Raw genomic sequence first — 23,736 nt, forward strand, 5'->3', positions numbered from 1 at the left:
AAAACTAAAAATGCGACTTGTACTGTAGGGTTTATTTTTCTTACCATTTTATGTTTCTGGGAAAAATTTTTTACTTCTACTCTATTGCACATAAAGGCAATATTTTTTACGCCCTAGTGAACATTAGCTCCACTTGAACTAATTACGACATTAAATGCTGTCTACATGTTAACTAATCGGAAATAATAAGTACATTGACATTTAATATTTGAAGTATACCTTGCTGTTAGTACATCTATGCCACAAATAAAAAGAAGCAAGGTGGGGACGTACTTCTCAGCAAAACAAGTAATTCAGTATTTTAAGTATTTCAAGATGTTTTACATGCTTGAAATTCACATATGGGTATTATGTTCCGTTCTTGCCACGTTAAGACCAGACATATTCATTAACGTAGGCCTAAGTAGTTCGTACATTCTCTAATTAGACTCTTAATTCATACAAGGAAAAAACTGAGAAACCTCAGGGAGAGACATGTACAGACAAAACAAGTTAATCTGACAAGCTTGTGTACTGGCAAATCATCTTTATTATTATTATTATTATTACCCTTTGGCACATAGTGACACCAGCACCTTAGAGATTAATGGAGCTTTTGTTTTGAAAAAGGAACAAGAACAACAACATATGTTCCTGTTCCTTGTGTTTTGACACACCACTTTAACAGTCAACCGCGTATCAACAGCAAAAATTGCAAAAACATTTTGTACTTATTCTACACATGGGAAACAAACAGGTTTTAGACTTTAACATCTCCACTAAATGACCGATTACTTATGTCACCCGCCTGAAATAAATACTATTTCTATAGGATGAAAGAAGGACATGAATGTTTAGAGGTTAATACTAACAGATTGTAGTATATACACAGGAAAAAACAAACATTCAGGATTTTTTTAAACTGCCTATTAGGTAACACTTAAAATTGAGCGTTATTTTTTTATTTTAGTACAAATAAAGTTAACTTCACAGTTTATCTACATTTAGTTGTTTGGGCTACACCACAGGACTCAAGAAGAAAACCATGATCCAGTGTAGGCTCTGTTGATTTATTCATCAAGGACAAACGAGTATAGCAAATGAATGGATGTATAAATTTTGGCATACATTTGTATACTTGAGACCTCAGTGTAAATTAAGCTTAACTGATTTGATGAATCACATTTCAGTTTAAGAAATCATGAAATTTATTGTTTTAAAAGTGAAAAATTCTTGTCATTTCAACATTTCAATATAATCTGGACACATTAGACTATTTTAACGAGAAGATTTTTGTCACAGAAAAATAAAGGGGAATTACATCTTACATCCATTTGATGAAAACCTAAAAATCTGGTTTACACACAATACACAAACATCACAAAATGAATTGTACTTAAAGTTGTTCAGAAATGAAATATCTACTTCAGACTATTGATGCTACTGAGGGTGGACATTTATTGTCCTTTCCTCTTCAACTAAAAATTTCTTGTCCATCAATCATGATGGAAATAAGAGTGGAATGAGTTTGACCTTCACACACTGATTTTAATGAATGACTGGAAAAAGGTCCGTCCAGTTCTAACTCAGTTGCGTATGTGTGTGTATACAGTATGTGGCATCATGTTAGTCAGGAATACAAGGTGCAATTCCACTGTAGATTTTAGTGTCAAACGATCTTTAAGCGTGATTCTTCCTTCAACAGACAGATTACCGATTCCTGGACAATCCAGCAACAATTTACAGTCTTTTAAAAAAAAAAGAGCAAAGGCTACAGTTAACTATAAACAGTTATATACAATCATCTCTGTACAAACTGAACTCAATGAGGAGAAATGTTACCTAAGCTGATCAAATTTAAATTGTCAATACAAACCTATAGATTACACAAAAGACTTCCATCCCAGCTTGGGAACAAGTGCGACTAAAGCAACCAAATCAAACTGAACAGAAGTGCGTAAAGTGAAAGACTACATACTAACCTTAACTATGCTGCTTTAAATGAAACAACAATCCCCTCCTTTATCAAACCATCCTGGCGTGAGCTCCTCATGTGATTATCCTGTGTCATTATCCCCATGTGCAGCACACCAAAAGATGCGCTTCCTGACATCTCTTCTATCAGGCTGCATTGATGTTAGAACTTAAAGCCAAGTTCAGACAGGAGGTGGAAGCGTCGCTTAGTGCTGCTCATGTTAACCAAAATTTGACTGTCCAGACAGTGTGTGTGTGTGTGTGTGTGTGTGGTTAGACACACATACAACAAGAAGGTGGTATGCAAGTTGAAATATTGAGGCATTCTGCAAAGCTTCTGCCTCCAGTCTGAAACTGGTATAGATGACCTTTGGATGCCACTCATTGGATTTTGCCTTCCAGAGAACCAAAACAAAACAAACAGAACCAAAAGTTTCACTTATTACAATAACAATAACTTTGTCTCATCTCTGGTTGGTGAATGGATAACAGCTTGAGGTTGATGCTCATATTCCAGGGCAGAAAACACTCTACCCACTTTGTTTCAGTCCTAGATCTCATCTAAACCGTAATCCTCCTCAGGAAAGTCTCCCACAATCACATTCAGGGGTTTCACAAATCCACCATATTTGTCCTCACATTCAAAGTATTTCTTCCCATCAACGCTGTGGAGACACAATTTGTGAAAAAAAAAAACAAGAAAGGTCAAATGGAAAATCAAGACCGACATGATTAAAATTTAACAGATTTAAGAAAAGAAGACAGTTCTCTTACGTTCCATTGTTCTTTCCCAGGGGCTCATCGTACTTCACACCTACCCAATAGCCCGATTTGAAATCCGTTGGACCTGTAATGAACATTACAACATTATTGTTTATGCCAAATACGCTTAGTTATCATTCTACATTCTCAACTGTCACTACTGATTGTTGGAGAAAAAAACATGTTAGTTAGATTTTGTAAGGTAATTACAAAACTGAGCATTTTTTTTAGAAGTCTGGGGACTTTCCCCAAAGACAACAATAAGCCTATATTGTTAAAAGATTTCTTTGTTTCTAAAATTTGACATGTTTACCGTTAATAAGATTTTATCTTCTTTAATGAACTAAGTGTAAATGGTAACTAATTTGAAAACAGTCAAGCAGCTGCTAATTTTGCAAGCGGGCACGAATGATTTTGAATTTTCTGTATTTGTTTCGCAGTTTATAAAGTTCCCCTCCTCTTTCAGGGAGTCTCTGTAAAGTTCAGCTGCTAGTTCAATGGTGAAATCAGCTGAAACAACCAGTGTGTTCAAAAACATCTGCTGTTTACCTCAGCAGGTTAAGAAACAACATTAAATTTATTATGCACGTCGTCGTTGTTGCTTCTTGTTGCTTCGCAGAAGATGTGAGTTGAGTAGGCAGTCCTTCACTGTGGCCCAGGACACACTGATGTACACACTACTAAAAGAATGAAATAATATTTGGCCCAGACCACCTCCCCAATGTTGTCTGAGTGATTGGATCTCAAATGAATCCTTAGTGCACCTGGCAGTAGGTGGGATTCACCAGGCAGCAAGGGAACATTTCGTACTTGAGGTTAATGCATTGGAAGCAAATAAAAAAAGGGTGGGCAAGAATAAGAATTTAGTCCCATGGCCCTTATGACTGATCGGTGTATAAAAAGGGCTACAATTCCTTCAGTATTGCTTTATGGTGTGATGGGCCACCACAAATTACAGCTAAGCCTGCACTGTTGAAAAGAAAACCCTTTGTCACACACAGGACTTAAAATACGGTAAGTAAGACAGTAAAGCAAAGTTTTATCCAAACTTACCAACAAACATGACTGTACCAAGCTTTGTGGGCTGCCCAGGGACCTGCACTTTGCATCGGCTGCCAACAGTAATGGCACCAGCAGCAGCCTTCTGTTCCTCCTGCCGAGCAGTAATCTCAGCTTTCTTCTTGGCCACTTCTTCATCGTTGTATCGACCAATATGATGTTTTTTCATGAATGACTTTGCTGAATCTGAATGAAAGAAAGTTGGATTGTAATAAACATGGGATTCTTAAAAACAGACTGTGAATGCTACACAACATCTTTTATCAAGATTGGATAATCCCTTTACCACATTTGCAAAGGTTAGCATAAGGGGAGATCTTCTTAGATTAGAGCTCAGGCGTTGTGTGATAGGAGATATTAAGATTTTTTCCTCTTTCACTGCGACCATCAACTGATATTCCCCATCGTATACTTTACCAATTACTGTCTGGATCTACTGATTGATAGATAGCAAAGCGTTATCTTTTTACGGGACTGACTTCATTATCTACTAATCAATATAGTTAAAGTTTTCAATATTCTACTCACTATAATATTATCCTTTACTGCTACAATAGTCTCATTTAAAAAATATATTATTAACACCAAAAGCACCAGAAAAAATGAAGAGAATTACAAATTAGACAGAAGCTTGAGGATGTCAGATTATACCTGTTCTCTTATCATAAGCATCAGCTGAGAGTTCAAACTTCTCCACTTTGGAAACATCAGTGAACTCGCCCATCTGAGATCCACTTCTATCAAGAACCTGTGATTCAGGATGAGACACTTTTAAAAACGATCACAACACTAATTATGCATGCTCTAGCCAAAAATTGCAAATCAGTTCGACTTTAAACAAAGTAAGTTTTTTTTGGGTGTTTTTTGTCATTATTCTTTTCTTATCGTTAACCACCATCTACATAACAGGGCTTTCATTTCTAACCCATTTCACAAATGTTTTACTGAACTCTTTTAACTATGAAAAGTTTCTGTTCATGTCTTGAAGAAATAAATAATCTCACTTTGTTGTGCTAAGAACGCTTGTTGTCTTACTTAAAGCAAATCTGTTTTGCCTACAGGAAGACAGAATTGCATTTGTAACAAATGACTGATCTGAAAAGCTGTTGCTGCCTGTATTTTACTACATTATGACAGCAGTCATGCCATTATTTCAAAAGCGATTCCAAACTGATCAGAAACATACATGTATTCTGCAGTCATCATCCACAGGATAGGAACCCAGCAAAGCATCATTATCGTCCATTTTCTGCAAGAAGTTGTCAGTAACGCTGAACAACTCCAGGTCCATGGAGGAGGGGGATGCACCCACAACCATCTCCAGTCTTCCCTAATCACAACATAAATGAAACAACTCATGCATTACAATTAACTTGTAATAAATTTGTTAGACCTCTAAAAAAAAAACATGAGGAATGCAGAAATTAAACGATGATCTCAATATTAAGTGGTACAGGTTAAATCTGGCAAAATCCGACAGTAGTGCCCATGTATGCATCTTTGAAAGTGTTTAATGTATTGGTAGGCTGAGACTCACCTTCAGTTCTGCTATACTGATCCCTCTATTGAACCTGCGCTGCACCTCAAAGGAGGAGAGGGTGCTTGTTATGCGCACATTCACCGTGGGATTGGTAACTACTGTCACTCCGCCGTCCATTATGCCGATATTATGGATACAGCTAATGGTCAAATACTGAAAACAAAGGCCAGACAATGTGACATGTTAGCCAACGTGACCGAAACACAATCTTACAAGCAAACAAATATTAAAAACACGTCATTTCCTGTTGCTGGGTTATGAATATTGACACCTGACAGTAAGTGAACTTATTTAGCTATTTTCTTTCAATGCAGCTACAATCAGTCTCTGAAGACCTACTACAATGAATGCACGCCCCCTCACATGTCACAGCGAAGTTAGTTGCTCCCCTGAAACCACTGATGATTTGATCTCATGCTGTTACTATGCACATTCTAGTAGTTAAATTTAAGTTTATGGTAAATAATCACACTACTCTCTGGCGTTTACACAGTTCATAAACTGACTGTGTAAGTTTCGTATATTTCGTATCTTATTAATTCAGCTAGCTAGCTAAGTTTGTTACCTAGCCACAGTCTGGATTTAGCATAGGGGTTTGGGCGGCTAGCACCAGCACAGTCTATTCGGACAACACTTAGGACGGCCGGTTGGTATAGTTACGTACAGATACGTCTTTGCTCTAATGACGACTTGCCCGATTCAGACCTCTCAACACAATATCCACTCCTCAAGACAGAAGTAGCGCTGCAAGACGTTCCGACGGGTTGCACCACCACATTATATCAGTTCCTGCTACACCCGACTCTGGAACATTCTACCTGCCCTCAGACTGGAGAAACGCCAATCACATCAGGGAGGAAGTACATTCAGCCAATAGTGTTATGAAACGTAAGGAAATGGGCTGAGCCATCGCCTACTTTTTAGTAGATTGACGCGGCCGTAAACCAATCATCACACAAGAACAAACAAGGCCGTTAAACAGCCACACAGTGGCGCTATTCTCCCGTTTGAACCGTGACAGCTGACGAGTTTCTTCTCCACCAGGCACTTCGGCTGCTGTTTGGAAGTTAACAACTCTGTAATAACAAAAATATACGTATGTACTGTATATCACTTCAGGTTAAGTGTAATCTTGATGTCCAGCCTTAAAGAATCGTTTTGGCTTTCGCTCCCGTTGATGAGGAAATCTGGACTACAATATCTGATTTCGAATATTACATTAATATAGCCTACAAAATAAAACGTATCTTATTGTGTAACGTGGATATGAAATCATAATGCCATACGTTTTGTGACGAATGATCTGTGAAAAGGAAGAAAAAAAACTCCTCCTTGCATGAACACAAGCCTTTTCCTTGATCAACAGCGAACCAAAGTGTTACTCAAGCGCAGATATCAAACTAGAGTCTACACAGGTGTGGGCAGGAAAGAAAAGATCAAAGAAAGCAGGGAGCTATAACCAAACCCCAGGCAGAGAGAAGCAGAGGGGCGCTGAGCCCACAGTCCCACCCGAAAGATTTACATTCCTATGGTTGTTGATGGGGATGGAGGTATGCAAAACTGCTTGCAAATCCCCCGGCAACTAGTGGAGGCTCATTCACCCCTCATCTGTGGGTCACCTGTGTGTGGCACATTTATCTTGCTATTTTCTGTGTCCGACACACAATTTATCATCAATGTCTGATATTCAGTGTAAGGCCTGTAAAAAAATTAAGCTTTTGGTTTGTATTATAATAATAATATTTTTTATTATTCTTGTTGTTGTTAGTAGCAGTAGTGTGATATGAGAGGTAAGTCATTTCTGTGATATGCAGAAACTTAAGTGGTGTAAATTAATGTTACAGGATATTCTCTCTCTTTTTTTTTTTTTTTAAAAAAACATGATCCACACCTGTTGCTAAAATCCAAACATGATGCATGTCACAAATGCAAATTCTACCTTCTTTGTTAGCATATACTCAATTGTGTGTCTTTGTACTGATGGTATTTGCATTGCGAAACCACCTCAGACACTACAAACCATAGGATCCGGTTGGAAAGCCGGGCCTTACCAGAGCAAATAGTGTTGCAAAAGCCTTATTCATTACACTTAACAAATGGTATTGTTCTTTGGAATACATATCATAAGCTGTTTATGATTTAATTTCAAATTCTTCAGAGATGTGATATTGACACAAGTGCCTGATATTAAATTTGGACAATTTTCACTCTCTGAATTAATTGCCTAAGAAACACCATCTGAACGTTATTACATTATTATTATATTTTACAGGATTCTAGACAGTTTCCATTAAAAAGGACCTCAGTAGTTCTTGATCATAAAGTATGTCTGTCTGTGTGACAACAGGATCTCTTAGGGGTGCTATTAAAAATAAATTGCAACCATTGAAATAATTAGTTGATCATTAAATATACTAAATGAAAATGCAAAAATAAATAAAATAAATATCAAATCACTGGCAGTGATTTTCTTAGTCTTGCATGTTAATAGGCTGAACATCTTTCGGTTCTGGATGCAGTGTGACCCACAAACCATCTGAATAGATCACACTGAGCTCTGAGAGCTTTTGCTGGACATTTTTAAAATGTTTATTATTTATACAATATTGTTTTCTGTGCTAGTGATCGATTGATCTTTTCCAAGCAGCAAATTCTCACATTTCAAAAAGGTTTGGCATTTTAGCTTGAAAGGTAACAGATCGACTAGTTGTGAAAACAGTATTTGATCTTCTGTCTATCTGGTAGCACAACTAATTAAACTGGTTCAGCTGTTTCTATATGTACCATAGGACTTAGTTCTAGTTTTGCTGAAAAAAAAATTCTGAATGCACAACTTTTAATCAAAGTTGAATATTTTAAAATTAAAATATTGTATACTGTGAAAGTGAAAGCTCTCTGTCTCACAGTTAGATGGTTATGAAATTTCAGTTTCATTCAGCAGCAAATAAGCGCTAGTGAGATGAACACTGGAGCCAGTAAAAAATCATTCAGGATGGAAATGCATGAATTTATTGAGGATAACTAACACAAAACATTGACCTAAAAGGCAGACTAAAACAAAGGCGCAGTATTATGTTATTAAAGGGGCGTGGCCGTTTGTGGTTTGCAGGCACGTTCATGGTTTGGCGGAGAGTGGGAGAGAGGGCTGCGCTGCCTGCAGAGGGAGGGAGGGAGGGAGAGAGAGAGGGGAGGAGGAGGAGGAACTACTGGAGGAAAAAAAAGTTAAAGTAAAAATGGCTTCCTTGTCTTTGGAGTCTACCGAACAATCTGAGAACAGCCCCGAAGAGCCAACAGCAACGGAGTGCAAAGAAGAGAAAGACCCGGTCCAAGTTTCGGAACAACTACTCCAAAGTTTTCAAAAGTCGGCTCTGAGTTTTTCCACTGACCAAGTATCATGTCTGTGCGAGGCCCTCCTGCAGGCGGGCAATGTGGATCGCCTGTGGAGATTTCTATCCACCATACCTCCTTCGTCCGAGCTGCTACGTGGCAACGAAACCCTGCTGAAGGCCCAGGCACTGGTGGCTTTCCACCGGGAGGAATTCAAGGAGCTGTACGCCATCCTGGAAAGCTACGCCTTCCACCCGTCTAACCATGGGTTCCTGCAGGACCTGTACCTGAAAGCCCGCTACAAGGAGGCGGAGAGGTCCCGTGGCCGCAGCCTGGGTGCAGTGGACAAGTACCGGCTCAGGAAAAAGTTCCCCCTGCCCAAGACTATATGGGACGGAGAGGAGACCGTGTACTGCTTCAAGGAGAAGTCACGAAATGCCTTGAAAGAGTGCTATAAGAGCAACAGGTACCCCACTCCGGACGAGAAGAAAAACCTGGCCAAAGTCACCGGACTGTCCCTCACACAGGTTAGCAACTGGTTCAAGAACCGCAGGCAGAGGGACAGGACCCCGTCCGGGACCCACAGCAAAAGGCAAGATCAGCAACACCGCAAACACATTTATTGCATTTACTGAGTCTTTATGGATAGAGCTCGGTGAAGTTCCTAAGTCATTTTCGAGGCGACAACTGTCCACAACTTTCCTTTGTTGTTTTGAAAACAGCTGGTTCATGTAATGCCGTGTTTTGTGACATCAATAGTGACTGAAACCATCAGACCTTGATGGTAAACAAAGACCGACAGGCGTTCACAAGGGAACACAGCACGATTATGTACACATTAAACTTAAACCCAGCAAATCAAATGTAAAAGTACTGCATCAGGTAAGAAGACAGACAGAGGAGTTGACTCTTGACAGCAGTAAAGCCACACAGGTCTGAGACCAGGAGCATGTTGCTTTGTTATGAAATGTGAGATCCAGGCACCTACCATGGCTCAAGTTTCTAGAAACCCTGCACTGCTGCCGGGGGCCTGCAGGGTGACCGAGGTTAGAGACGGAAGGTGGGGGTGGTAAGCAGAAGGGGGGGGGGGGTATCCTCTTAAGTTGCTTTCACACAGGTTGAAATCTCTGAGTTTTGCTGCCACTGTTTTACCAAGCAGGGGTGGGTGGGGTAAGAGAGAATAAAGCTGACTTATCTTATCAGACGTGAGTGTTTGCGGTGGTCTGGCAGACCGTCAGTCTGAATGGTTGACCGGGCTGCTATACTATGTTAGACACATTAACCGAGTTGAAGGCCCTAAAAGTGTTTCTAGGAATGTATGTATGGCTGAAGAAGCACCTTGAGTATAATTATGTATAATACAGAGGGGACATTGTTTGTCTGAGGATGTCTGGGCAGTTTCTGAAATGCGAAAATGATTATTTATGATAACTTAAAATGTCCTACTGAAGACAGGCATGGTTTGGAGAAAAAAAATGTCATAGACATAGCAGGTTTAGTAGCTGTTTTGGAGTTGAACTTTGAAAACTTAAAATTTAATTTTGTTAAACACAATTCACACACAAAGCATTTCTTTGAGCGGGTAAAAATCACAGAAAGTGAAGACAGCTTATGCAAAATCAGAATTATACAATTTATTACTGGCCAATTTACCTGAGAGCTCTAATTACAAAGTGTTAGGGGAGACCTGAAAACATGTATCATAAGGAGACTGGGAATCAGTATGTACTGAAGCCCACACTCAATGAGTTAATACTCGACACAGATTGTTACAGTATAAATGGTTAAATTAAATCATTGTGATGGCAGTATCCCAGATTTATGCACAAAATGCATAGAGGTGAAGAGGACATTATTTCATTGTGTTTGGCAGCGCTGTAAAATAAAATATTTTTTGGGAAGAAGTTCTTAAAACAATGTAATTTTAATCCTCCCTTCAAATTCTATCAATCAGGCTCCTACTTCTGTTGATTAATGGCATAGTTACAAAATAATCACAACCTCTCTAACAATGTGTAATCCATTAACAATTGTGGATTAAAATGAACAGAAATCAGTGGAATGATGATGCCTAATGCTATAAGCTCAAAGCATTTACATGATTGGATTAGCGATCAGTAGCTTGTTTACACTGATTCAGTTCAATGCATAACCCTCTCAAGCCACACACACCTTTCCCTTTTATTTGACCCATGTATGTCTCCTCTGTTCCAGTGAGTCTGATGGGAATCACAGCACCGAGGATGAGGCGAGCCCCATGGACGACGCCCCTGACAAACCAGAGGAGGCTGCTGGCTCCACAGCGTCCATCATCTCTCTGTCTGCTGTCCCCTGTAGCACAGGAAGCCAGCTCATCCTCAACGGGTCGGGTGGCTTCCTCACAGCCTCTCAGTCATTACTTCTGAATGGAAATTCCCTGATCTCTAGCGCTGGTGGCGGTGTCATAATTAACGGACTAAGCTTGGGCGATTGCCAGACAGTCACGCTGAGTCCTGTTGCAGCCAACTCTCCTTTGATACTGAATGGGGCTCAGGTAATAACCAAACCTACTATCAGTGTGCAGCCTCAGCAAGTAGTTTCTGTACCAGAGCGGGAGGTTTCATCCATGGAGGTCAAGCCAAGCAGTCTTCCAGCAGTCGTTCTTAGCACTAACACCACACCAGTGTCAAACCCTCCATCCATCATCTCTCCTCCTCTGCAAACCAAGACAGAAAGCGACAGTGCAATGGATTTCATCAGTGTCCCTGATTCAGAAGGCAGCAGCCAGACAGTATCTTCCTCTGCTTCATCTTTATCTCCCTCCTCACCAACGCTGTCCTCCCCAACCAGTATCCCTTCACTAGTTTTATCACAAAGCACCCAGCAGCAGGAGTCCCTCGCCCTCAAGGCCTTTATGTCAAATGTGGGCTCGGTAATCTCCAGTGCTACCGGGTCTCTCTCCACTCAGCAAGGCGAATATGTTGTTTTTACCACTGCTAGCTCCCAGTTAAACCCATGTGGGTCTGTGGTTTCCTCCAGCAACTCCACCCCTCAGGTCTTCTCTCTGCCCCAGGTTGTGCCTTCCATTCAGGGGATACCAGTATCCCAGCTGGTCCAGCACTCTTCAGGTGCCCAGGTGAGCCAGTGCCCTCAGTTGGTCCCAGTGTCTCCCCTCACGTCACCAGCTCCTCAGTTCCAAAGCCAGACATTGAACACAGGCAACAGACTGGTGCAACAGCAGCAGGATGCTTCAACAAGTCTACCTGAAGTTGCCACGACTATAGTCTCTGTTTCACAGCTGAGCAACAGTCAGCTCCCACAGCGAACACCACACCAACTGGGAGACCAAACCACAAACTCCACGGCGAGCAAAATCCAGGCACCACAGGTTATTTCCATCTCTTCCGCGACGCAAGTTGTCCCGGGGCCCCAAGCAAAAGGGACCACGCCGGCACAGTTAGTCCCCCTGTCCATGCCTCAACTGGTCCCAGTGTCCCCCATTCAAACATCATCAACCATCTCTTTCCCACAAGTAGTACCTGCCAGTCCTTCGCTCTCCATCCCCTCTGCTGGAGTACCTGTACAGATCCTGACTTCAGGCCCCGCAGCTGCAGGGGTCTCACAGGGCCCTCTTAGGATAAACCAGTTGAGGCCCATTCAGAATGTGGGTCCCTCAGCCAGTGTGGCCCCTGGTGTGCAGCTCCTCAACTCCGGCATCATTCAGCTGCCCTCTGCTCCTCCAGGTACACTGAATTTTAAGAGATGTTTTTCAAATTTAGAAAGTGGCTCAGTAGCATTTTTTGAGACTTGATTAAGTATTTTCCTAATTTCTTAATCAAAATTTCCATTATTTTCTGACATTATATAGACTAAGGGACTAAAATAGACAATAATCAGCAATGAGAATAACAGTTAGATTCAAGTTTGTGTATTAATGTTTATTTGTTGTTATTTATTTGGAAAGGAACTAGATTTTTCGATCTCAATATGGCAGCTGTTTAATCATTTGACTTTTTTGTAATATTGATGGTACGAACTACTTTTTCTTTTCAAAACCAGTTATAGACATTGATGAAATATTTTAGGACTGGAACTGTAAACACATCCCGAGTTGTTGTCGTCAATCTGTCCAACATCTATGGAGTTGATATTGATTGACATCTTGTCTTGCTGCCCCTCATGTTTGAACGATGTAATTTATCACCACTGCAGGTAACCTTCTCATCGGTGGAAGCCCCTACCTGAGTGTCCAGCAAGGCAAGCTGATTCTGACTATCCCTGCAGGCATTCAACTCGCCAGTTTGCCCCTGAAACCAGTCCCGGAGGCTTCATCCACCTCTCTTAATGGAGTGAGTCCAGCTCTCACGCCTTCCAACCCTCCTGTAGCCTCCCAGCCTTCAACCACCTCGGGCCCAACCCCCATTGGCCTCACATCGTCTCCCCTAAACTTCATTAACTCATCTCCACCGTACTGTGCTCCAGAGACTGGGACACCTGTCATCCCCTCACCTCATACGCTGGACCATTCAGTCACCCCCACAACGCCAAACACTCTTACTCCAGAAAGTATGCTTACCTTCAGTCCCATGTACAGTGGTGTGACATCTAACACCCAGCTGTCCCAACCAGCCTGGAGCCCTGTGCCCCTCTCCACTTCAGCTAGTCTAACTTTGTTTGATGTCCGCGGCAAGGGGGACCTCCCAGTAGACCCGGCTTTGTTGGGACTACCTGGAGGAGAGTCGCTGCTTCTGGGAAGCCCCTCACCAGAGCAGGATGTGGAAGCCAACTCAGCACTGGGGAATCCACAGGAGATTGATGGGGACTCCAAGATTCTCACTCAGCTCCAGTCCGTCCCTGTGGATGATGAGCTGGGCTTGTAGTCTGTTTACGTTGCTAGTTGGCAACCTCAAGTCTCAACAACAGTAATGATGAAACATACAGTAGGTTACAGACTATGTTTTATATCCCACATCACCAATCCTATAAGACCTAACTGTCTTTTACAATATGTTTATATAAAACAGTGCTCTACTGCAGGACTAATAAAGGCCTATTTTATTTCATCTTATCTCATGAGGGCCCGATAGCACGGTTGTAGCAGGCACTTTTGAGATAACTCCTCTATAGCTCTATTTTACATGGCCACAATATTCTTCTGGGTTTTGTCTTAGAATTTTTACTGAAATCCGTATGTGCCTTTCCTGATTCACCAGATCCAAACCGAAGAACTAACGGATTATTCTGTGTGGCTCAGTTACACTTTTCTTTTTTTTGTAAGACTATAGTATGCCAGGCATTATAGCTTATTATAGCCACATTCTGCCGCTGAGCAGGTTCAACTTTATTTGGAAAAGATGCCTGGGGTTTTTAGCTGGCAGTACAATTAGTTTGCTGTGGATCCACAGTAACTATATACCCAACTATCTGGCAAGGGCATAAACCTAGAAATACGAGGATGGCCTGCCTGTCCCGAACTCTTCTGGATGATTCTGGATGTCCTTTCTTTTGTTTTGTTTTTTATTGTCAGCACTCAAGGGTTATAGTGAAGATTTTATTCTTCATAAATGGACCTGAGTTGGGTTGAGTTGAGTTTTATGTTAAATCTTTGAAATTCTTTTTTCCCCCCAACCTTTATTTCGTCATCGCTCAATGGACTATAAAACCGTATTTTATTAGAACATGTTACTGAAGTCTGGCTTGGAACATGCAGCCAAACTTAATTTTTATCAGTAAACTGTTTTAATTTACTTAATGCAGTTTTCAAGTGTGAATGCTGCCCTCGTACTACAAGTATAACACAGGAAATAAAAGGGTCTGTACTCTATGCAATGCATGTTTAGTTCTTCATAGGACACTATGTGGCACAATGGCTGAACTGAAAAGCCAATACACTTGGGAGATGAGGACAAAGCTTTTCAATAATGAACTATTAATTAATGCATGACAATGCATTACACTAAAATGTTTGCTGTCATCCAGTGTAGTTATATTTTTCTTCGTCAAATGCATCCAAAATCTCTGTTTGCTGATGTTGACAAGTGCCTTATTGTAAAGCTTACGAATTTGATATTTTTGTTAAGAAAATGTTTTTACTTTTTACACAGTTTTACAGTTGCTATATACCCAATGAAATTTTGGGATTGACTTCGTGGACTTTTTTTTTGAATACCCACATTCTGTGTCTGTTTGATCTCGATGGAAACATAATGTGACCTTGTTGGTTTCACGGTCACAGCAATAGCTCCTTTTTTTTTTTTTGTATATTTTGCACCTTTCACTCACACAATGTTTACGCTGCGCTGCCATGTTGACAGTGGTTGGACTCATATTCTGTTCTGAAATTTTCTCTCTTAATTGGACCTTAATAATTCCCCCTTAACAAAATGTCTAATGACGTAAATCATATAACAGGACACTGATTTCCTGATGAAATATGTCATAAATTGTTTGAACAGCTCCTTCAGTTTTAGCCTGAAAATGCCCGTATGCATATGACCTTTCCACTGTCACAACACAGGTAGTGGTCAAACCTTTGGCCAATTATGGTACATAAAAATACACTTCAGTGTCTCATGTAGTTAAAATAATGGCCTTTGTGTGTGTGTTTTTGTTTTGTTTTTTTTTAAAATCAATATGTTTGTTGTTTGTCTTTTTTGTACATTTAATCTATTTAAAGCATGTATCATCAGTTTCTAGTTTTATCTGAAAGGCAAGTGAGTCCTTGTGGAAGAACACAGATAGGAAATGATATTCATTTTCATTGGAAGGTCACATTGTGGTGCAAGCTGAGGTTTTACACTCTTAGACTACAAGTGTTAAATCAATTTTAATGGCAGGTAGGTCATTTTGAAACACACTAGGTCACCCCCTGATGATAAAGGTCATTGTTTCCATTGGAATTTGGGTAGATAGTTAAATGGCATGGACAAATCAATTTTAGTTTCAATTTTACTTACTTACTTTAAATTAGTTAGGGATAAAGGGAAATGTGTCCTATATGTAAAACATGGTTACCTGCATTTGTTTGTATGAGCCATTTCTTACCAAAGTATGTAGACATTGAAGCCCCTAGGGGCTTTCGCACATTTGTAGCCCTGTTTGCTTGTAGCCTGGGATACGATTTCACTCTCTCCTGCCTGACACATAATGTATATGACTACAGATGTAACCAAAGATAATGTATTTTGATCAACTTTTTTGATAGTTTTGAAAGGGATGATTTGTGTCTGTCATCCATATTTCTTGTTTTCTCAATTTTGTATTCAAATTCATTCTATTTTTTATATTACATAATATTGTAATAAACTACATTTACAAAAAGGGTTGGGTTTCATTATGACACTAAGTATCAGATGATTTTGCTTCTGATTTGCTAAGAAAATTTTATTCAAATGTGTTGTCTTTCCGAATGGCAAAACCATCATGCTTTCTCTCCGCTGAAGAGTTCAGAATGTGAGGCTGTGCATGCATGTGCTTGCACAAGACAAGGAGGGATGTATAATGTGTTGTTATAACCCTGATGGGCTCAGGTTACCTGTGATGCGTTTCCATCAGGGACATGATGGGTCTAGATAAACACATGCATGTTCACTTAGGTTTTGTTCCTCCACAGACAAACCACAATGCTCCCCAGAGGCTACAGCTCTCTCCATCTGAAACTTTATAGAGGCTGTTAGGAGATCTTTTCAAAAAGACGCTGGTTCAACTTACATCTCAGGAATTCCTGGGCCGCGGGGCCATCCTGTTCCTACAGCAATGATCTTCACAGCAGAGCAGGTGGCTTGTGTGTGCGAGGTCCTTCTGCAGAGTGGCCGCATGGACCGACTTTCCGGCTTCCTCCGCACTCTTCCTCCTCCTTCCCTCTCCTCCTCCTCCTCCCCTTCTCCTTGCCCTGGGGAGCTAGAGAGTGTGCTGAGGGCTAAAGCTGCAGTGGCCTTTCACCAGGGCCGCTTCGCCGACCTCTACGCTCTGCTGGAGGGTTTCCCCTTCTCCCCTCACAGCCAACCACTCCTGCAGCAGCTCTGGATCAGAGCCCACTACACAGAGGCTGAGAGGCAGAGGGGCAGGCCCCTGGGAGCTGTGGGGAAGTATCGCGTAAGGAGAAAGTTTCCTCTACCACACACCATCTGGGACGGAGAGGAGACCAGCTACTGCTTCAAGGTGGACAAGATCCTGTGTTATTTTAAACTAAATTAGTTTATTTATCTCTCTGGTACATGCTACGTTGTAAGAGACATTGCGTTTACTGGACTTAGCTATCAATGATCAATGCACATTTACTTGAGTACTATACTTACTGTAAGTACAGTTATATGGTTCTTATATTACTTCTATCACATTTCAAGGGGAAGTATTGTACTCTCTACTAAACTTAATTTCTTTTTTAATATTTAATTAACTTACTTAAAATGACAGGCATTCAGTCCTCCTCTAAAATATCAATATCTGTTATACATTATCACACACACATACAGCACTTTGGTATTACTATTTTTTTTTTACTTTATTTAAGCATCTGATTTGACTATTTTTTCATTACTGGGCTTAAGTTAATTCAGCCTAGATACTTTAAAACAATATTTTCGTTTTAACAGGCTACATTCAAATCTTGACTTTACCACATACTGTAAGTTACCCCTTTAACTACCAGTAAACTAAAGATGTAGCTGCGGTTCATATTTATTTATTAATTCTTTATTTTAACAGCATTCAGGCTTGACTATTTACTTAACATCATAACAGGAGAAATCACGGAGTATGCTTAGGGAGTGGTACCGGCAGAAACCTTATCCCTCTACCCGGGAGAAGATGGAGCTTGCAACGGCCACCGGCCTGACGACCACACAGGTCAGCAACTGGTTCAAGAACCGCAGGCAGAGAGACCGAACCACGTACGTTACTGGGTTAGTACAGGCCCCGCCGGTCTCCCCATGTTTTATTATGATAATTTAATGATCTTCAACTTCGACTTTAGTTTTTTTTTGTTTGTTTTTTGCAAAAATAATGAGACGACACGACTTTAACAGCATTCTCACGGGAGAAACAAATTTAAAAACAACTGAATCTGGACTTACCAAAACCACTCGGAGCGGATGGATACACGCTGCCTTACTAACCGTTGGGGATTATTCTTGCGTGATAAACAAGTATAATTCACAGCTAATTAAGTCATTTGTTAGAGGAGTAACAGTGTTCATACACCTCATGTAGTTTAACCTACTTTTAAATTATAACAAATTGATAAAATGCACGAGGTTTGTTGACCGCGGAGTGATACGAGGAGTGATTCAGACCTAATTACAATCAAGCACAAACAATGCGTATTGTCTCCACAGCTGAGTAGATAAGAAAGACGATTTATCATTTTCGGGTAAACCAATTAAAATTATTAACATTAATACAGAAATATCTGTTTTAGTTCATGTGAAAAGACCAGGATAAAGAAATAGTTCTAATGATTTGGCAGCAAAAACTGGAAGTTGTGATTTTCTTTTTTTTAAACTCCCTGTTGCACACGTTGTCTTATTTTATTCCTTACATTTAACATCGGCGCCCCCTTGTGGTTAAATTGAGATATGATGTCAGGTTTAACAGTTGGTATTAGACTTTCGCCATGTATCACAATCGCTGATGCTGTTCATCTCTTCATTCAGTTTCCACATAGCTTGCTCTGGAGGAGCCTCAGGAGACGTCTACCCTTCATTTGACGACTTTTCACCTCCAGGCCATCCACCTCCACCTCTCTCTCACCCACCACCTGCTCTATGACACATCGTTTGATTGCCCAACGTTTTCTAACTGCTATTGCTTGGTTGTTCCTTGTCATTCAGAATGACTGTTTCTTGTTGTGCTACCTCCTGTGCTTCCTGAAAGAAAAGTCTATGTTCTGTGTCAGTAAAACAAACAAATGAACATGATTTAGCAGATACTGTCCTGTGACTTAAACATATGTAAAAATAAATAAATAAATAAAAAAGAGCACACAATCATCATATATCACAGTCATGTTCATGTGTTCATCCACACTTTGGAGGGTGTACTCACTCAACACACACCCATAATAACATCATTGCACTGACACAAAATGTGTAGCATGGCCATATAATATAGATAGCAATAATAACAGCAGGCTGTAAGGCCAAGAGGATCCTCACTCCAGTGAAGGTAAAGTCAACAGAATAATTCACAGATATGACCTGGTTGTCCTTCACCATTGTCACTGTATAAACAGTATTAAAAGCAGCTCAGAGAGCTGTGTACAAAGTCTGTCTTTAAGAAGAAAGTAGTGCAACCCAGTCATATTAACAGGGTGAACAAATGCTACAACTATGATTTTTTTTTTCCACAGGAATGAAGCAAAAAGAAAAAAAAAACTGATTCACAGACTTTCCTAAATGATCCTCCAGTACCAAGATCTACTAGATTTAAGTCTCTTTGTGTTCACGTCACATACCCAGACTGGTCAGACAATGAGACTAGTCAGTCCAATGGGGCCAAGCCTTTGGTAAAATGCAGCACAGTTCAGTTAAGTTCACCAGGTTCCTCTTTTGTGCTTTTGGGTCCAATTCATGCTGGTCATCCAGCAATTATTTGTGCACAACAGCACTTGTCCTCCAGTAAAGGGTCAAAAGGTGAACGTTCCTTCATGTCTTCAACTGCGTGGACAATCACCACAAACGTTTGTCAGAGTTTGTTGTTCAGAAGCCCAGATATTCTGCCAAAAACACAGCCATGATCTTGGTCAGGTTCACCACAGTGGGCCGATGCATGTTCTCCTCTGTGTCATCCAGTGTGTGCCAGAACTGTGGGAAGGGAGTGGCGATGACATGTAGCACAGGGACACCTGCATGTGTGCAGAGTGGAGGGACAGGGAACAGGAAGACAGTGTTGACTGACTGCATGTGTTATATACTTTCAACACATACATCCTGACACAAACCCTGTGGTGCAGCTTGCAAGGTCCGCAAACAGATTTCACTCACCTTTGTGAAGGAAGGGGATGTGGTCGTCCTGTACGGGTCCAAGGTACACATCCTTTCTAAAATATGTCTGCTCTGAGGGATGAGATGTCAAAAGACCCTGTCGGTGGAGTCTCTTCTCTGAGAGCGATGGGGGGAGGGGGGAGCAGAGTTACGGCGTACAGCAGAGAGAGATTTTAAATGTGCAAGAGAAACTCACACCTGGCACTTACCTGCAGCGATCAGACGATCAAACCAGCGTGCCGTGTTGTCAAAATGATTTGCAATAAGTGGATCGGGACCACCGAGTAGGTCTAGCAGCACAAAGAGGTCCTAGAGAGACAGTTAAGAGAGATAGGTACTGAATGTTAAGTTTCCATTTAGTCATGGTGCTGGTTGCTAAGATGTAAAAACAAAACATGTAAGACATAGAAACAGTCGGTGTCGAGTTTCCTGGCTACATGAGGAGCAGTGGTAACGCTGGAGACTGGAACCACATTTGGGGTGTTAAATTCAGAATAAATACATAAAGACATTACAGCCCGCCTGCTACTGTAACATGGGCCTGTGGTTCGGCAGGCTGCTAAATTAAGCCTGCTCATGCATAATTTAGACTGTGTGTCCTGATCAGGGTGCGAGGATAACCAAAAAGGCCCACAAGCAAACACAGTTTCCTCACCACAGCCTGAAGCATGGTGGTGCGTGTGGAGCCCATCGGGTGAGGCGTGTTGGCCATGCGCTCAGCCAGGTGACGGGAACCGTACAGCGAGTCGGTGGCGGTCCATTCTTCAAACGACTCCTCCCCATCAAAAAACACCAGCTGAAGGGACACTGGAAGTTTCTGGAAGGAAATCAAATTAAAACACACTTTAGAAAAAGCAGCAACAGAGGCCAGTTGCTCTCTCAGCAGTGATAATGCAGAATGTAGGCTTTCTGTAACTACAAAAATCACAGTCTCTGGAGAGACACCACGATAAACAGATGACTGCTGCAAAGACAGCAAGGGGCTGAAGTCAGCATTTTCTGCCCTTTACTGCAGGCACAGAGGCAAGGAGGAAAAAAGAAAGAAAAAGTACCACCAGCCTTTCTTTTTATCACAGAAAAGAGCACACGAAAATATCAAACAAATGGGAAACTAATCTGCCACCACCTGCTCCAGCTGTTGTCTGTATATATGTTAAGTGCAACCACTGAACCAAGATGTCAGTCCACATGTGGGGGATAAAAAACACAACCAGGCACATACCTGCTGTTTGAATGATCTAAGCTGGGCATCCAGAGAGGTGGCAAGTTCCAGGATCATAGCACAGGGCACTGCTGAGTCACTGGCACCGAGAAACACCTTCTCTGGGGCCCGGGGGTCCGGAGGCAGAGCCTTGGAGTCATAATGGCAGGCCAGGAGCAGCCTGCGAGGGGCAGAGGGGTCCAGAGTGGCAATGATGTTGGTGAACGCCACCTGGCCACGTGGGGTTGAAGACCGGAAAGAATCTAAGTCTATGGCCCAGCCAGCGGACAGCGAAGACAGAGTGTCGGTGATGTGCTGAAGCAGAGCAGAGAGGGTAGGTTAACTATGAAACTTAGAGGGGATGCGTAATGATGTGGAAACTATAAATATCTACACACACCTGCTGTACAGCCAGGCTGCCCTGTGTCCCTGGGAGCCTCTCTATTAGGATGGGCCTCAGGTGAGTCTCCCACAGGCGAGTACCGTCCACCTGGGAGGCCAGACGGCGGATCTGAGCTGCAGAGCACTTGCTGGGTTTGTGGGATAACTGGATGGATGTGAGAAAAGATTCATGATTAAAAGGCAAATTTGGGAAGAGGAAAAAAAAGCAAGAAAAACAACATATCCTGTGGACAAAAAGTTATACAGCAAAGTGGTACAACAACACCGACAGCTCTTTGCACAGAGGAGGTTTAATGGTTCTACAAACTAACTTACTTGGCTTGAAGTAAAAGTATGTGATAAGAGTGAACTACACCGTACACAAGCAAAGACTTTCATTGTTGCTTAACCACTTTATTATTATCATCTGGCCCATGAATGACGGACAATAGAGAGCAGCAAATCACAACATCCTAACAGCCAATGCGATGACATCATGTTGCTCGTTTCGTCTGACTAACGTTTCCTTCTCCAGTGGAAAAAAAAAGTGCCAACTGCGCTTTCCTTTGGGTGTTTGAGCATTGCTGTGCAGAAGCTGTGCAGAAGCTTCTCTTCAACCTTATGTGTATGATGTGTGCATACGAGCAGGATTTTGGGACATCCCAACTGGTCTGGAAGCCGACTGTGGTCCCATATGCAATTTACAAAAGGATGATGTAATGCACGAACAGTGGGAATGAACTTTTCAGCATATTCAGAGACATTTTGACAAAGAGTGAAGTGACAAACATTTGTATGTTCATAGAGCTTGTGTTTTCCAATGAGGAAATTTAATGATGATATTTAAGACAACAATACCATAAAATGAGGCATTTCTTCTTAAAAAAAAAACGTGAACAATTATTTTTCTGCCAATCAACTAATCGTTAATCTAAAAGTTTCAGCTCTAAATGTGTGATCAGGGTGTGACTGTGAAGTTCAAGTTACCGAATGAAAGTCGTCGGTGATGCAAAGTGGTGCATCCAGCATAAACACAGGATGCATATACAGTACTGAGGGAAAGGAAACGCTGCAGAAATCATTTATTGATTATCATATTTCAGTGACTATTTTGAGGACAAAACTGGTCCCACAGCAGACAAGTTTCAGAGTCCGCGTTTAATTATCTGTCATTCCCCTTACCCTGTCTTTGGTTAGATCTGGAGCCGGCATGCGGTTCACATGTCCACTAGTGGTGTCGTTGGACACGTAGATTCCGAGCACCACCGCAAGCACCAGAACCGCGAGGAGACACAGCAGCAGCACGCGGGCCCGGGGCATCCGCACCCGGTCACAGGCGGGGAAAGAGCCGCTGCCGTTGCTCTGCTGCAGGGGCTTGTACCTCCGGCTGGACCTGGACATGACTGAGAGATACCGTGTGTCTGCACTGTCAACCAGCTAGTCCTAACAGTTACGTGTCCAAACTGACTTGGGGAGCGTGTAGGAGGGGAATCTCACACAGGAAGTCGAGGAGGATCGCTCTGAACTGAGGCACTCTGGAGGAAAACAAGCACAGTCTGTTGGTCCGTAGTACCGTTTCAACAGGACGATCCATCCTTCGCATCGGATAGTCTGCCTTTTGAGGTCCAGATCTCCGGTCTCTTTGGAAGCATGGTTGGCTTTATGGACGCTTTGTCGAAGTTAATCCACGATACAATATAATTTCCACAGACTCGCATTCATTCTGTTTAAAGCTAGCTTCCGCCGGTTAGTGAGCAGCAGCTGTTAGCTGACGATGAACTGGTTTCCATCCGCCAACAGCGACTAATGAGAAAAACTGTTAAAAACTGCGCACGTTGCAAACTTGTCAAAACTCTTCTGGTGCTGTAGTCCATATAAAAATGGAAATAGTTTACACGGTCTCCTCTCTGGTTATGTGGCGTAACTTCTTTTAGGTTTTTAATATTGGTGGCAAACAGCGTTGTGGTGCGCGACCGCCACCGGCTGGACGAATGTTGGAACTACAGTAAATGCCATTTAATACAAGATGCTTGCAGTGTTGGCAAGCAGCAATGTACATGCGCACACCAAGTACTCCAGTTAAGTACAGTTTAAGGTACTTGTACTTTATTTCAGTATTTCCATTTCATGCTACATTATATTTCTTCTCCACTTCATTTCATAGCTAAATACTGAACATCAACTCCACTGCTTTCATTTGAAGGCTTTGAATCTAATTACTAGTTCCTTTACAGAATGAGATTATGATACAAAATACAATCAACAGGTAATTGTGATTTATTGTTATGGATTAAACTACCAAGCAGTGTTTAAAGAACTTATAATTACTCACATTTTTACCAGCTGCAACATATAAGTGATGTATGTGTCATTTAATTAGGTTATAATCCAGTTATACGAAGAGACACTCTACATAAGTACTGTTACTTTTTTAAGTATATTTTGATGTATATTTTCATATGTCATCTGATGGGCTGCCATGTCTTTCCAATATGATTTTTTGTTTTGTTTTGATCTATAGACCTATATGATTAACATGTGCATTAAATATC

The 23,736-nt window shown here is 41.4% G+C and overlaps 4 protein-coding genes across 6 annotated transcripts; 2 read left to right on the forward strand and 2 right to left on the reverse strand.

Annotated features, from left to right (window-relative positions):
* Window positions 1-2,039: 2,039 nt before the first annotated feature.
* On the reverse strand, window positions 2,040-6,138 carry tbcb (tubulin folding cofactor B). Its single transcript, XM_046389377.1, has 7 exons — window positions 5,979-6,138; window positions 5,312-5,467; window positions 4,961-5,104; window positions 4,426-4,522; window positions 3,769-3,960; window positions 2,728-2,800; window positions 2,040-2,618 (listed from the first exon to the last, which is right to left on the reverse strand). The coding sequence occupies exons 2-7, from the start codon at window positions 5,429-5,431 to the stop codon at window positions 2,504-2,506; spliced, it is 741 nt and encodes a 246-aa protein (XP_046245333.1). The 5' UTR covers window positions 5,432-5,467; window positions 5,979-6,138; the 3' UTR covers window positions 2,040-2,503.
* A 2,224-nt stretch (window positions 6,139-8,362) lies between these two features.
* On the forward strand, window positions 8,363-15,927 carry six5 (SIX homeobox 5). The gene is made up of 3 exons (XM_046389195.1): window positions 8,363-9,233; window positions 10,856-12,363; window positions 12,833-15,927. The coding sequence occupies exons 1-3, from the start codon at window positions 8,548-8,550 to the stop codon at window positions 13,498-13,500; spliced, it is 2,862 nt and encodes a 953-aa protein (XP_046245151.1). The 5' UTR covers window positions 8,363-8,547; the 3' UTR covers window positions 13,501-15,927.
* A 448-nt stretch (window positions 15,928-16,375) lies between these two features.
* Window positions 16,376-18,612, forward strand: six9 (SIX homeobox 9). Of its 3 annotated transcripts, none has more exons than XM_046389198.1 (3): window positions 16,376-16,780; window positions 17,363-17,523; window positions 18,274-18,612. In XM_046389198.1, the coding sequence occupies exons 1-3, from the start codon at window positions 16,376-16,378 to the stop codon at window positions 18,386-18,388; spliced, it is 681 nt and encodes a 226-aa protein (XP_046245154.1). In that variant the 3' UTR covers window positions 18,389-18,612. The 3 variants fall into 3 exon arrangements, with proteins under 3 accessions (XP_046245154.1, XP_046245155.1, XP_046245156.1); XM_046389199.1 differs by having other exon boundaries at window positions 17,363-17,511; XM_046389200.1 differs by having other exon boundaries at window positions 17,363-17,467.
* qpctla (glutaminyl-peptide cyclotransferase-like a) lies at window positions 18,610-23,180 on the reverse strand. The gene is made up of 8 exons (XM_046389197.1): window positions 22,682-23,180; window positions 22,367-22,587; window positions 21,204-21,350; window positions 20,825-21,118; window positions 20,258-20,419; window positions 19,812-19,911; window positions 19,603-19,719; window positions 18,610-19,463 (listed from the first exon to the last, which is right to left on the reverse strand). Exons 1-8 carry the CDS (start codon window positions 22,785-22,787, stop codon window positions 19,318-19,320), a joined length of 1,293 nt encoding a protein of 430 aa, XP_046245153.1. The 5' UTR covers window positions 22,788-23,180; the 3' UTR covers window positions 18,610-19,317.
* Between the last annotated feature and the right edge of the window lie 556 nt (window positions 23,181-23,736).

Source organism: Scatophagus argus, chromosome 5 (genome assembly GCF_020382885.2).
Source record: "Scatophagus argus isolate fScaArg1 chromosome 5, fScaArg1.pri, whole genome shotgun sequence".
NCBI lineage: Eukaryota > Metazoa > Chordata > Actinopteri > Scatophagidae > Scatophagus > Scatophagus argus.